Here is a 15,850-nt window from a genome sequence, read left to right as displayed (position 1 = left end):
TTATTTTCTTTTTTTTTTTTTATTAAGATTTTATTTATTTATTTGTCAGAGAGAGAGAGAGAGAGAGAGCACAGGCAGAGTGGCAGGCAGAGTCAGAGGGAGAGGCAGGCTCGCTGCGGGGCAAGGAGCCCGATGCGGGACTCGATCTCAGGATGCTGGGATCATGACCTGAGCCGAAGGCAGCCGCTTAACCAACTGAGCCACCCAGGCGTCCCTCTTTCATTATTTTCTTTAGATAAATTCTTGGGAATGGTCAAAGAATTTGCCCACTATAAAGGTTTTAGATCCATATTATCATTTATATATATATTTATATATCAGAAATGGTATACAAATTTTGCCTCCAGAAACATTACAAAAGCAATGTATGAAACTGCATGTTTCTCTGAACTCTGACCAACATTAGGATTATAATATTATAAGTATTAAGGCCATCTGGTAGCTTAAATGTTGTTGTTGGTATTTTTGTTATTTATACTTCTATTTGGAGTTTCTTCACTCCAAAACATTCTTTAGAAGGAAGAAGATACACCATAATCAAATTAACCTATCTACATGAAACCGTGTTCATATTTCTGTAATCCCATCCAGTCTTTGTTCAAATACATATAGCTCATATATGTTCATTGAGTGCAATTCTTGACATTTGCTAAGCTTTCACTTTTTATACACAATTCATACTTTTACACATATTTTCTTTTAAAAAATTATTTTACTTATTTATTTGACACAGAGAGAGAGAGAGAAAGAGGGAGAGAAAGGGTGCAAGCAGGAGGAGTGGCACACAGAGGGAGAATCAGGCTCCCTGCTCAGCAGGGAACCCAATGCAGGTCTTGATCCCAGGACTCTGGGATCGTGACCTGAGCTAAAAGCAGACATTTAACCCACTGAGCCACCTAGGTTTCCCTTACACATGTTTTCTAAATGAAGACACTTCAACTGCCTCCAATGTAGAAAAGTATATCAGAGGAGTTTTAAACAAAATTGACCAGCATGTAATATACATAACCAAGTCTTGACCCATATTTCATACAATGGCTGAAATGTACATGTCAAAAACCACCATCAGTTGCAGTAATTGGCCAAAGAGATTACCTATTCTTCTGCAAATTGTAATCTGTCTGATCAAGAATGCACTAATGGAAACAGAGAGCCCTCCTTAGCCTTGAAGGCAAGACGTCCAGCACTGTCACTATGTCCCTAGTGCTGGCCAGGAAAGAGTAGTGACACCACCAGTCTGAGGGTTCGAACAGGGAGGTGGTGATCATACCATTGCACTTGAGGCCACCAAAATCAATATGCTCATCAGGCAACTTTCTGGCTATAGTTAGTTTTTCTTCAAACTATTGAATATGCTATCAGTCATGCAAACTTCTATTCTGACAGTGATTTTTCTCCCTGAAAAATTAATAAATTGGCATTCTTGTTTCTGGTGAATTTCTCATGTATTTGCCTAGTCCTGATCAACTCGGAGCATACTGACAAAATTGAATTTTTAGACTAGCAAAACTAAAGCCAAGACACTGGATTGTGGTGATCCAAAATAGTTAATACCATCCTAGGTGACCACATGACCTTGTTCAGTACATTCTGATCACAACACTACAGTAACTGCATGTATTTGACCCTGATGGGATTCATAAAAATGATTAGAAAAACATCAAGACCCAGCTACATGTAACAAAATGGATGGATTTTATAAACATGATGTAGAGTGAAAAAAAGAAGACATTAAAAAAAACACACAACAAATACATAGCATGATTGCATTACATAGTTCCAAAATAGGTAAAATTAATCTCTACTGTTCAGTGATAAATACAGGTCTTAAAACTATGCAGAAAGATAAAGAAAACAATTCACAGATAAAAATCATAACCATTTCAGGACAGCATTTACCTCTAATATAGTGGGGTTTGGGGGTAGCTGTGATCCAGAAGGACACCCAAGGGATTTACAAGGTGTGAGCAATGTTCTGTTCCTCCATCTGAGCAATGCTCATATGGGTACCTGCTTTATCCTAGTGCTAAATCGCATGTGTTTGTTTACTTTTTAAAAGATTTTATTTATTTATTTGAGATACAGGGAGCATGAGCACGAGCAGGGGGAGGGGTAGAGGGAAAGAGAGAAGCAGGCTCTCTGCTGAGCTGGGACCCCAATGTGGGGTTTGATCTCAGGATCCTGGGATCATGACCTGAGCCGAATGAAGGCAAATGCTTAGCCAACTGAGCCACCCAAGGGCCCTGTCTATAGTTATTTATTTTTATTTATTTATTTTTAAGTAGGCTCCATATCCAGAGTGGAGCCCAAATTGGAGCTTGAACTCACAACCCTAAGATCAAGACCTAAGCTGATATCAAGAGTCAGATCCTTCACCGACTGAGCCACCCAGGTGCCCCTTGTGTGTGTGTGTGTGTGTGTTTTCCTCATGTGTGTGTTGAAAGCACTTTTCTGTGTACATGTTATATTCTACAATTACTTCAAGTTTAAAAGGTTCAAGCCAATGTATAAACTGGGGGCAATAGAGTCAGGGCTAAGAGCACATGCTTAATGTTAGATAGCTCTATTTCAGATCCAAGTTCTACCACTTAATGAACTGCATGAACTTAGACAAATTGTCCCTCAGTGTCTAGGACTTGCCAGACATGTGCTAGGGGCTGCAGATACCAAGATAAGCACAACTAAATGTGAGCCTTATCTTTGTGGTACTTCAGACTGATAGGAGAGCAGATGTTAATCAAATAATCACACAATATGTAAAATTTGAACTGTGATAAATCCTATGGAAACATTAATAATGCTGGGGCAAAAAAAAAAAAAAAGAGATGTAAAAAGAAATGACAGACGTGGCTGACCAAGAACGTATAATAGGAGATTTGTTGGATTTGGGGGGTCAAAAAAGGCTTCCCTGAGGATATGCCTACCAAATTGAGATCTGAAGAATTATGAAGTATTAACTAGGTGAAAAGGAGTATGAGGGAATATTCAAGTAAAGGGAACAGCATGTGTGCAAAGGCCCCATGGCAGAAGAGCATGACAAGGACAAGCTCAACATGCTGTGGGAAGTTGGAAAAGCCCTTGAGGGCTGGTCCGTGTAGGACTTTGTATTGTAAGGGATTCTTTGGGAAGTAAATGAGACTGTGTTTGAGCATAGAGCATGGAACATAGTTCCATGGGTCAGTTATCATTGAAAGTTATCATTGAACAGACAACTTATAATGAGAAAATGCGGGTTGAAAATAACCATGGAGTATAGAGTTGTGGAATCTCTATGTTGTACACCTGAAACTAATGTAACACTGTACATCAGCTATACTTTGATTATTAAAAAAAAAAAGAAAAGAATCAAAAAAATTTTTGAGGTTTCAAAATCAAATAAATAAAATTAACACAATGAAGTACTATTTTACACTAAATTGGGGGTGGGGAGTAGGCTGCAGTATAGAGGTTAAGGGCTTTTTACGAGACCAGTTTCAAGTCCTGGCTTTGCCATTTCATGGCTTAAATGAAGATAATGCTTTCCTCTTGGGGTGTTGTAGTGATTAAGTTTATATATGGTAAACCACTTAATGCCTAACATATAGTAAAGAGTCCAAAAGATTTAATTTCTTGTATAGTTATTAAGACTAGCAAGGTGGTAGAAAAGATGATACATTCAGACTTTGCAAGTTAGAAAAACTCTTTGAAAAGCACATTTGGCAACACTTAGCCCATTAGATGCTAAGACTTTTTGACCTGGTAATGATACTAGCCCCAGGATATAATTCAAAAGACGAAAACCATGCGGACGAGCACATTTATTGCATGTTATTAATAATCGTGAAAAATTAGAAATAATCTAAATGTCCAAGAAAAAGAAAAAATCAAATTACTTGGGTGTCTACCACACATCAGGCATTTTATGTATTTATCCCATTTTCTCGCAGCATTCTGCAATGTGAATATTTATTTATTCCCACTTTTTAATGACTTTGTTCAAGGTCACGGAGCTAATGATAGGCAGAACCTAAATCCAAACTCAGGTTTATATGACACCGATGTCAATTTAAATATAGATGGTAAAGCAAGACTACCTGAACTTAAATCTCTGTTCTACCACTTCCTATCTCTCTAACCTTGAGCGAGTCAATTAACCTCTGCCTCAGTTTCTTCATTTATAAAATGTACAGTACCTTCTTCAATGGATTAAATGACTTGATACATAAAGGTGTTTAGAACAGTTTCTATAAGAAATAGGGAAGTATTAGCTATTATTATGAGCATTATTCTTTCCTTATACCATGCTCCATCAAAAGCCATAAATACAGATTTTAATTAACATGATAATTTGGGTATAATATTAAGTGAAAATATGAGAATACAAAATTGTATATATGCTGTCATTATAACAATGTAAAAGGCAGTATATAAATGGATAAGAACTAGAATTTCCACACCAAGTAGACTGTATTTGTTGGGATATTGGTCCTACGGTGAATTTATTTTCTTTTAACTTGCAATAATATTGTTTTATGTGAATAACAACAATATGGGGTACCTGCGTGGCTCAGTCGGTTAAGGGTAGGACTCTTGATTTCCACTGAGGTCATGATTTCCGGGTCATGAAATTGAGCCCCAAGTCAGGTTCTGTGCGGGGAAGGGAGTCTGCTTGAGATTCTCTCCCTCACTCTCTGTCCCCCCCCCCCCCACTTTCCCTGCCAACCCTGGGCTCGCTCTCTCTCTCTTTCTTAAGAGAGAGAGAGAACAAAAGGAACTATACTAACTGAGGTCTTATGGTCAGGCTAAAAACCCTTCGAGGAACTCGGTGTTACTGGCTGAACCAAGACATTACTGCATAAGGATTCATTTCCCCGGCCTTGAAATGACAGATCCAGCTTAAGCTTCACATTTGCTGCTGAACAGCGCCGTGAGCTTAGGCCAATTACTTAACCTCTCAGAGCCTCAGTTTTCTCATCTGTGAGTCAGCGATCATTAACAAGATCGGTTTTGTTTTTTTTTTAATGAGTAATAAATAAGATAATGAATACAATGCCTCCTTGACACCGCACCAAGACTATCACAATTCAGTATTTACCGGTGTAATTAGCTGTTTAATGTCTGCCTGTCTATGGCATCCTCTGATATCTTGGGAGATGAGCTCCACCAAAGCAGGGCATTGTATCTTGCAGCATCTAACACAATGCTTTGCACATAGTGAGTTCTCAGTAAACACGTGAATGAATGCGGGAAAAGCTTATAGTTGTGGCAGTTTCCACTCTAGTAAGAGCCAAGTTTAGTGGAACTAAACTTCCACTAGTTTCATGGCAGTTTCCGCTACAGAAAGGTGATTGAATTTAGTGTCGGCAAAGGAAAAGTCCTCAGCTGCATGGTATTGGCTTCAGCCAGCATACCAGCACCATGTGCTCTGTGCGCAGACACACAGCCAAGGGGGTGGGGCCAGGGACTGAAATCCAAGCCTCAGACCTGGGGGGAGGCAGGGTACACAGATTGTCTCCCTGGAACCAGAGATGGCTTTCTGTAATTCCCACAAAGTCCCTACCATTGAGGCTAGCAGTGGCCTCATGTCACAGAATTAGTGCTCCAACCTCAAAAACATCAAATCCTGGGAGAATACATCAAAGAGTTGAAGATGGGATGGGGGACAGGACCCTATGGAAAGCCCTTCAAGTTAATGGCAGTATTGACCTGTCCAAGCAAGCAACCGAGCCCTGTTCACCACCACCCAACTCCCCCAAAATGAATGTTTCTGGTATCTCAGCTGAACCTTTAGGTGGGGCTGAGGACAAGACTCTGTTTTTCCGCTGGAGGACATGAGTCAGTGAACAGTGAGGTGCCACTTAATCACCACCCAAAAACAAGGTCCTTAAAACCAAGAGCTAGAAAAGCAAGGAAGTGATTAATATAAAAGTCAGGATAGTGATTATTCCCTGGGCAGGACAGGGCAAGCCACGGTGGGAGTGCGGATGGGGAGAGGAGTGGGGGTGAGGGACCTGCTGGAGAAGTGATACAGAGGGGTCTCTGTGAGTCTGAGGATGTTCTAGTCCTTGACCTTGGAGGTGGTGGCTTTATAATTATACTTATACATGCTGTCTGTAATTTTCTAACAATGTATTATGTTTCACAATTTTAGACAGCTGAAAAAAATACTAACTATACAATGTTCTTAAGCAGGGGGAAATGACCAGGTTTGTATTATTAGAAGATCAATTGGGTATTGAATGGAAAATAATATTAGTCAAGTTGAGTTGGTATAAGGGCTTCTCTCACAACATATAATCACTCAGTCATAATATCCAATCACTCAGCTTTACAGAGTGTTTTCATAGCTACTCTCTGGGATCAGAATGTCAGGTCCATGAGCACAGAGGTGGTGTCTTGTTCATGGCTGTATCCTCAGGACCTAGAACTAAACTTGGTACACAGGAGGGTCTCAATAAATATTCCTGAATGAATGAGCACATTTAACTATTGCTGATATTTAATCGTCACGACAATATGTGAGGATCCGTAGGATGTGAATTATCATTCCCATTTTGGAAGTTAGGAAACAAAGACTTGGGGAAATGAAGGAACACGTCAAAGAGTTGATAATTCGGTTGATGAGAGACTCATGATTTGATTTCAGTTTTCTGCTTCAACTCTCTTGTTTTTCCTACTTCTCTGGATCTGAAGAGCCAAGGCCTCAAGTTTTTAGGGCTCTGAAACACCAGCTGGAAGTATTCCAAAGTACATAATAGGTACTATCAGATATGCCATGTCCTCTGCTGTGCTAGGTTATGGGATGAATGAAGCCTACCCAGCTGCTGATGGGTCAGTCACCACAGTCCCATCAGAAGAGATGCAGCGTTTCCCTGGATGACCAGATCTAGTCAGCCTTACTCTCCTTGGCACTTGTGTTTGTCTCCATGCCCCTCACTTGTCTCTATTCCTCATCCCAGCCGTTCCACCCCTCCAAGCAAAAGAAGCTTGAGGAAACCCTGTTATTGCAAAAAACACAGGTTCTCATTTTTCCTTTTGAGAAAATACACCAGAAAAATAAAAGAAGAAATAAAGAAATATGGCAGCCAGTATTTTCAGGGTGCAGGAGCCCTTGTCATCCAAGCGGAATTCCATGGGGAGGCTAACACATAATATTCCTTGAAAAGTTCATCTTGGTTTCTTTCCTCTTAATATTAATTAAAAGTAGTCATTTGAGGCATAAGGCACAACTCAGATACCTAGGAACTCCAGATGTTCAATTAATGTTGAGTATTTATAAACCTGGAATTATGTAGGCCTTCCGTAGGAATCCTAGTCCAACTCCAAGAACTAGCAAACACAATATTTAAAACAGTATTTTGGAGATAATACTTAAAACACACAAGCCACTTAGAAAAGCTGAAGTTTGGGGGGTGCCTGGGTGGCTCAGTCTGTTAAGCGTCTGCCTTCAGCTCAGGTCATGATCCTAGAGTGCTGGGATCGAGCCCCGCATGGGACTCCCTGTTCAGTGGGAAGCCTGCTTCTCCCTCTCCCACTCCTCCTACTTGTGTTCCCTCTCTCGCGGTGTCTCTCTCTCTATAAATAAATGGGTGAAATCTTTAAAAAAAAGAAAGGGAGTCTTTAAACAAAAACAAAAGCAACAAAGAAAGAAAAGTTGCAGTTTGGGACATCTGGGTGGCTCAGTGAGTTAAGTGTCTGCCTTTGGCTCAGGGTCCTGGGATTGAGTCCCATATTGGGCTCCCTGCTCAGCGGGAAGCCTTCTTCTCCCTCTGTCTGCTGCTCCCCCCCCCACCACCCTCTCTCTGACAAATAAATAAATTAAAATCTTAAAAAAAAAAAAAAACTTGTAGGAAAGTTGGAGTTTTAGGTTGCCTTTCTCCCTTCTTGCCCTGCACGGTCTGATATGCACGTTCTCTCCGAAGAGCAATTTGGTCTAGGAGAGTTGAACCATCCTCATCAGCTAAACAGTCTGTGTAACTCCCCTGAGAGTGTCACATGTAGGACTCACCAGAAATTCACCAGCAAACTCCTCTTTGTCAGTTTTCTTGCTTTGGGCCTCCTCCAGGAATCTGTGCAGAATTTCCCTTTGGTCCATGTTGCAGGACAAGAGAAACGGTCTGCCAGTGGGTGAAGGGAGGGCATGTCATATGTATCTCATGGCCGAGATACCACGAAGGAGCCAGGGCTGCCGCTGGAGCAGAGCATGTTGAAGGCTGTGGTTAACTGACTTCATCACAAGCCCTAGAGGAAATTAGTGCGCAACCAGCTTCTGTGGTCACACAACAAAGCCATCATCACTCCAGGGCCCTAGCGCCTTCCTTCTCAAGGAAGGAACCCGGTTACAACTCGAGTTGCAACAAACAAGAGGCTAACCAGAGCATCACACGTGGTCTGCTTAGCTCCGAGACTGTTCCACTCTATCCCTTTTAAGCGAGATTCACCTTTTTTCTTGTTTCCTAGAGAAAAGGCAGTGTGCCAGGTCTCACGGATCGGATCTGCTTCTCCCCATTTCTTCAGTGAACACAAGGGCCCTGTTGATACCTTCTGTTTCCTCACGTCCCAAATGAACTCAGTCAAGTTCAGCTAGGGCCAGAAAGCGAGACAGATACTGTTTGGAGTTAAGACATCTTCTGCCTGTGCTACTCTCCCCAAAGTGCCTTGTCCATGTGATCAGTGGGAAATTTCTGTTCATCAGAGACAGCATTTTTGTTCAGAAATTTTAAGTATGCCATATAGACCTCAAACTCTCTTTTGGATGAAACAAAGTCAGCTGCTTCTGACAGCCTGTGTCTCTCCCAGGGCTGGGGAAGTGCTGAATTGCTTAAGGGAAGTATTGTTGATTTCAGGACTGAGTGTTGATCTATATGGGATCCAGGAGCACAGTGGCCCCCATGAGGACCAAGAAGTTGGCACAATGTCTCCTTATGCAATGCTAGTTAACTATAAGGAAAAGAAAAAGAGTAAAATCCCCACCTTGCTGGCAACAGTGTAACTTTCAGGGCGGAAACCATGAGCTGAGTCTAGAGAAGACATTCTACCCTCCCAACTGGTGCCTTGGAAAAGGCCATCGTTTCGGGAAGCCACGCTGTGCATGTGGCATTTTGGCCCTGTTTGTCAGGCGGGCTGTTCTAGAAAAAGCTTCCACATCTCAGCTTGAATAAATCCTCTCCTCAATGGGTACAAACCTACTTAAGACTGTCTCATACAGAGTGAGCGCAACCCAAAATCAGCATATCATCTTTGCCTAAGGACAGAAGTTCCATAAATAATTGTTAACAAAATTAGTCTGAAATAATCCTGAAGAAAACTGGGAAATGTGCCATGAGAGCTTCCTCTATTTAAGATATTAGCAATCCTTTCTGTTTTGCATTATTCAGACTCCCTTCAGGAAATCATGACTCCAAGCACTGTGAAGTCGCCTCCACTTTGTTGAGCCCCACAACAGGAAAGGAACGGTATTGGAGGGATCCCACTTATAGGCAGGTGAAGCTAATAGAGAATTGCAATTCTGAGACACATAAGAAATTAAAATGAAGCATAGTTCTCCAACAATACTTGCTGAGAATGGGACAGTATTTCTTCAATTAGCATTAAAGGGGAAATTTTTGTTGTGCTAACAAATGCGATGTTTAATTTGGTTATTTTAAGACATATAAAATATGGCGGGGGAAAGACTTCAAAAGCACAAAATCTAAAGTTCACAATAACTAAAACCCTTTAAAACTATGTTATGAGGTTTGATGAAGACTAAGTGATGCAGAAAAAGCTCAATTGTGTAAGTGCTGGGATCAAGGGTACTTTAGAAAAAAAATTATTTATTTATTTGATAGACAGAGATCACAAGTAGGCAGAGAGGCAGGCAGAGAGAGAGAGGAGGAAGCAGGCTCCCTGCCGAGCAGAGAGCCCAGTGCGGGGCTCCATCCCAGGGCTCAGGACCTAAGCCGTAGGCAGAGGCTTTAACCCACTGAGCCACCCAGGCACCCCTTTTTCTTTTTAAAAGTCTTTTAAAATTCTTATGCCATTTTTAACTGCAAAAAAGATATAAAAATCCAACAATTGGCTCAACAAATTTATTTAGTGCCCACTAAATGCTAAGCACTATAGTAGGACTGGGGAGACAGTATCGAACAAGCCAGAATATAGTGAAAAGAACACTTAACCACTTAATAAAGCATCTCAGGACTAAGATGCAGATGTAATTACTAAACAAAATAAAAACATTCCAAAGTAACTTGCTCCTTTGCAGAGTACCAAAGCATAATCTGAAAAAGAAAATGATTTTCTGCATTTTAACAAGAGAGAGAGAGTTTCATAATCTCTCTGTCCCCTTAGAATGTAACCACTTCCAACCAAACCAGAAATTTACTAATTAATAAACAAAAAGAGACCTAATCAAATAAGACGTAACATTCTTTTTCTCAAGCTCATATTTCAGAACAGTCTCTAACTTCAGTCTCTTCTTGGGGAGAGCTAAGATAGAGACAGATAAGAGGTGAAGAGAAACTCACTGAGATGCCCTCTGTAGCCCTTTTACCCCAAATATAAGAATCTAAAAATAGTGTCTTAGCAGAACTGCAGATTTTTTTTTTTAAAGCGAACAGCAACTCTTAGGAGTCTGTTCCACTCTAAAACCAAAAGAGACAGAAACATGGTGAAATAACCAAACCTCAAAAACCCACTTAGCTGAAAGACCATTTCCTGAGTAGACCACTCAAGCGAGCAAAAAACAAAACTGAAGGAGAAAACAAAAAACTTTAAAAAAAAAGTTTTATTTTTAACAAATCTAAGCTGCTATTTCATTGTTCACACTTCCTTCTACAGATACTCACAGGTGTCTACAGACAATAGGGGCATCATGCTTTTTGATAAAGATTCTGATGACTCATTTATATCTTTCAGGAAGATCAAGAGCTGGGGGAGGGGAGGAATATCTTATACAGCAAAGACCGGCAAGTACCTAAAAGAATTTGCGAATTTATGATGAAACATTTAAGCCAGTCCGGTGTAAACCCTGAGTGAACGCAACAATTCCATGCAGTAAAAGACCCACATGAACTCTCTGTCAGAACCCTCAAGGGTGAGTTCTAGTGGAAAGTGAAAGTGAATGAGCACCTGAAGAAGACCGAGGAAGGAACGCCTCACTGCTGCCCCCTGTGGCTCTCTGGAGTGTTCAGGAGGAAGAGGACAGCAGGGAGGAGGGCCTGTCCCACAGTCCCCTGCACCAGCAAGAGGGAAGTGTGCCAGTGTAAGGGGAAACATCATTGTCACGGAGGTTGGAATTAGATGACAAAAAACAAAACAAAACAAAACAAAAACCAAAAACCTTGAACCGGAGAGAATATCAGGGGAGATTATTAGGACAGTGATTATTAGCTAATGGGAAATACACTCAGCACATCCTTCTCTACCTCTGCGGAGTCTGTCCTACCCTGGGGAAGCCACTTACCAACCTTTGCTTCCTCTTCATTATGCCTGCCTTTCTCTGCTTCACAGGGTCATTGGTTTGGTATGGGCTCTGTGTATTATCTGTGAGACACTGGGTTCTTTGTGAGCATGCCCTGGGTCACCAAGGCCTGCCTGTCCTTTCTCCTCAACCTCTTGTAGATTCATGCAGTCTTTTCCATTCCCATGTGGACCTCCAGGCCCTTTTGCACACGTAGACAGCTGCAGCAATCGCGGCAATCTCAATGCACTCTCATCTGTATTCCGTGCTTGCATCTCCTAGAACCAAGACTGGATAAATGTTACTAAAACTCCACTTTAATGCTCAAAGACCCAAAGTAGTTACCCATGCTCTAGAGGAACGCATCCAGATTCTTCCACTTGCTACCAAGCCCCTCCCTGTGTGTCCCCACCCAAACTATCTAGCCACATCCCCCACAGGCCTTGCTCACGCTACTGCCACCTCATGTGCTACTTCTCACCTTTCCCCTAATTTTCGTCAAGACAAAAGTAAAGCTGTAAATCCTGGTTACTCTTCTCTTCAACAATTCTGCCCCTGACGCCATCTCACCAACAAACTTCTCTCAGGAGGCCTCTTCTCAGAATTACATCTTTATATGCAGCCGTAGCAGTTTTCTTCATTTCTTCACGTGTTCCTAGTCTCCCATAAGTTTATTCAGGAGAGTTAATTTTTTAAAAAACCACATAAGCGGCCTGCTGCTGTTTTAAGTTTATCAAAGGTAATGCTAGTGTCTTCTATATGCGTCTGTGTAACCCTCAGTGCTTAACCCTGGTCTTAAGCACACATGAAATAATCTTATGGTGATCAAGGACACTACGTAATGTGGTTGGCTGTTGTTAAGACACCCACCCCCCACCTGCTTACTCACTGCAACAATGACTCCAGGTCTCCTGCCCAGCACTTTCACTTTGCCAGGAGCAGATGGGCCTTCCCTACAGGGACATCAGGAACCTGGCAAAGAGCACTTGCCTGAGGGCTGCTGCCCAGCAGCGGGGGGGGGGGGGGGGGGGGGGGGGGGGGGGCGGCGGGGGGGGGCGCCCTTGTTATGGAAGGAATGGGGCCGGTCATCATGAGGCAAGAGTTGAGCCCTGCAGGGCTGCGGTGGCTGGAGAAGAAATGACCTCCTTCCTCTCCACAATAGATCCAGTTCCCTTTCTGTAAAAGGACATGGGTGAGGCTTACACAAGACGCTTGTTGCTTTGCTTTGTGTTTTTACCTCATCCACAGCAGGAAAATCCCCTCCCCAGCTTCTGGTCATGATAGCTTCTGGTCACTACAGGATTCCGAGACCTCATCAAGCTCTTCAGTTCAGCTGCTGTGAACTTCGTAGTTACCTCCCCACATTCCACAGGAAATCATGCTCTGCCTTCGGTTTCAGAAATGCAATCCTCAGAGGGCAAAAGTCCACTGATGATTTTCAACTGATGTAATTTACCTTTTTTTTTTTTTTAAACTCTTGGGCTTGGCACCTTGTTCAAAATCTAATCAAACTTGATGTTTATCTTTTGTTTGATTGTTTATTGAGTCTGTTTATTTATTTAATGAATACTTATGAGATCTATATACATGCAAGAGAATGGGGAGGAGGGGCACTACAGATGTGTACAACAAATTGTCTTCATTCAAGGCTCTTTTATACTTGAAGGAAGCTAAGTACACAAATAACTATAACTTAAGGCCATATGTGGTAAGGCTATAAATGTTATGCTAACAAAATTTTGAGGAGGCAAAGATCTTGTGTTTGGGTTATCTGGATAGCCTTCATAGAGGAAGCAGCATTTGAGTTAGGCCTTGAATATGTCAAAGAGCCTGAGAAGAAGCATTATGAAAGAGAGAAAGAACAGAGGGAGTTGGATGGCCTATTGAGTGGCTCAGTCTGATGGGAGCCTTGGTTCTGTAGAATCCTGACTGACAAGGCTAGAAAGGGAAGTTGGAGACAGACCCTGAGGAAATTTGAATACCAGGTTGAAAAGTCAGGCTTTATTTGATAGGCAGTGGAAAACCGGTGAAGGTTTTGTTTTAGTAATAACTTTATGAGGTTTTAGTAACTTTTTGTTTTAGTAATAACTTTATGAGGCATTACTGACATATAATAAACTGCACATTTCAAAGTATGTGGTTTGATAAGTTTGAAATGTGTACACAGCCATGAAACCATCATCACAATCAGGATAAGGAACAAATCCAATCACCTTCAAAATTTCCACTGGAAAATCTTAAGAAAATGGCAGTCAAAGCAATGTTTCTCAATATCTTTTTTTAAAGAAATGGTCCTTTCTGATAATTTTTTTGGAAGTCTCCTCACTTCCTTCAGTAGTATATAAATTTTCAAAATGAATTATGTCATATCTAAAAATGGATCAAAAGAAAAGACAAGGAAACCATAGCTTTGGTGAATCTGGTGGCAGTATATAGGACAGACTGGTGTGGGGCAAGCCTGCAACAGAATGATCCATTAACAGTCTGACTAAGAGGCTTGGCAATAAACTCTTGTGAGAGAACTAGAACAAAAAGAAAGAATAAGTGAGGAAGACTAATTGTGTGTGTAAGACTGGACAGAGGGAACAGGGAAAAATGACTAAGTTTTCGAGCTAGCTCGATGGCGGTCTGGGAAAGTATAGGGGTTAAGAAAGGTACATAGACATGAAGAATTAGAGCTTGTGGATGTGGATTTAGGAAGAAGGGAAATAAGTCAGATATGGGAATCACCCAAATTGAGGCGAGAGGTAAAGCCAGAAGGCTGGCTTGCCTTTGTGAGAGACAGTGTCAGTGGAGAGAAAAAAGTCAAGGCAGAATTTTATGAGCTCCAAATCACAGCAGCCCCAAATTGTTAATGGTGCAGTTCTCAAAATAGTCCAGAAACTGGGCTAAGCCCTTCCCACAGTGTATCGTTTCATTTGTCCCTCACCACAATCCTACGAATGAGTAACCAAATCATTTCTCTTTTAGAATGTGGAGACTAAGACACAAAGGAATTGGATTACTGGCCCAGTGTCACGTGATTAGTCTATGGTGAAACTAAATTGTTAAAATCAGATGGTCTGAAGGTATCTGGAATCTCTGGGCAATGTGTTTTCTTTCTGTCACCCCACCACTTCAGCCCTCCTAGGAGAGGATGATCTTCCTATTCACTTGGTATAATCCCCAGGGGCACAATACCCTTAATCTCAAGACTCTTGGAGCCAGATTCATATTCTGACGTTTCATTGGCAGTATAGCATAAAACAGGGAGCTGCTATAGCCAAGTGGGAAAAGAAAAGACAAAGAGGAGGCTGCTGGCCTCTGACATTTGTCATCTACTCTGTCAGATTATTGAGATATAACAGACATATAACTTGTATAATAAATTTAAGGCATACAACGTAATGATTTGCTCTATGTATTTTGAAGTGATTACGACAATAAGGTTGGTTAACACATCTATCACCTCACCTAGCTAAACAATTTGTTTTGGGGCATCTGGCTAGCTCTGTCAGTGGAACCTGTGCCTCTTGATCTTGGGATTGTGAGTTTAAGCCCCCTGTTGGGTGTAGACACTACTTACAAAAAACATATAAATAAAAAAATAAATAATGGGGTGTGTGTGTGTGTGTGTGGGTGGTGAGAACTTTAAAAATCGACTTTTTCAACATATGATACGATATTGTTAATTACAGTCACTATGCTGTGTATCACATCCCCAGATCTTCTTCATCTTATAACTGGAAGGTTATATACCCTTTGCCCTCCTTCACCTATTTCTCCTACCTCCCAGCCCCTGCCCCTGACAACCACCAATCTGTTGGTTCTCTATCATTCAACTAAGATTGCATTTACTGAGCATTAATTCAAATACATAGACACAATTTTATTTCATGAACAAAACAGCATTGGTCAAAGTGAAAATAGTGATTTCACCCAAGAAGTAAAATACCACAAAACCTACCATGTTGAATTTACAGTAATGTAAGGGACAAAGGGATACACCAAGTATTGCTAAACTTGGTAGCAAAAAAAAAAAAGCGCAATTTCTACTTAAGAGAAACATGAAATCTCATTTGGGATTACTAACCTATTGTGATTTGCCCATGAAGAGAGGAAATAGCATAACTTGAAAAAGCCAACATATAGTAGCAGTGCTACATATTTATTTCTATGCATTTAGGGGAAACAGATAGCTGGTTGCTGGAGGGAGGGGATGTGGTTACACTTGAGCCAAACTGCAACCAAACCATTAGTGTCTCTAAAAATAGATATAGCAATGCTTTTCTTCTTGACAATCCACTAAGTAGTCTAGCCTTGGGGTTTATGAATGTAAGAGTCTCTATGTGATGACTGCCTACTAATCTATGAGATTATGAAGGATTATTACAAGATGCACTTACAGATACCACAGGCTTCACTTCCAATCACTTAAGGTAGGGGCTG

The 15,850-nt window shown here is 41.3% G+C and overlaps 1 protein-coding gene across 3 annotated transcripts in view; it reads right to left on the bottom strand.

Annotated features, from left to right (window-relative positions):
* PTPN22 (protein tyrosine phosphatase non-receptor type 22) overlaps positions 1 to 8,232 on the bottom strand; it is a 57,575-nt gene extending 49,343 nt beyond the window's left edge. For 2 of the 3 annotated variants that reach the window (XM_032360945.1, XM_032360946.1), the window contains exon 1: positions 7,988 to 8,232. In XM_032360945.1, the coding sequence (XP_032216836.1) occupies positions 7,988 to 8,074 (87 nt within the window). In that variant the 5' untranslated portion in view covers positions 8,075 to 8,232. The remainder of the gene's footprint in view (positions 1 to 7,987) is intronic. The other variant, XM_032360944.1, reaches the window with a different exon arrangement.
* Between the last annotated feature and the right edge of the window lie 7,618 nt (positions 8,233 to 15,850).

This window comes from Mustela erminea, chromosome 10 (assembly GCF_009829155.1).
Source record: "Mustela erminea isolate mMusErm1 chromosome 10, mMusErm1.Pri, whole genome shotgun sequence".
NCBI classification, from domain to species: Eukaryota; Metazoa; Chordata; class Mammalia; order Carnivora; family Mustelidae; genus Mustela; species Mustela erminea.
This window is presented reverse-complemented; position numbering and strand designations above follow the sequence as displayed.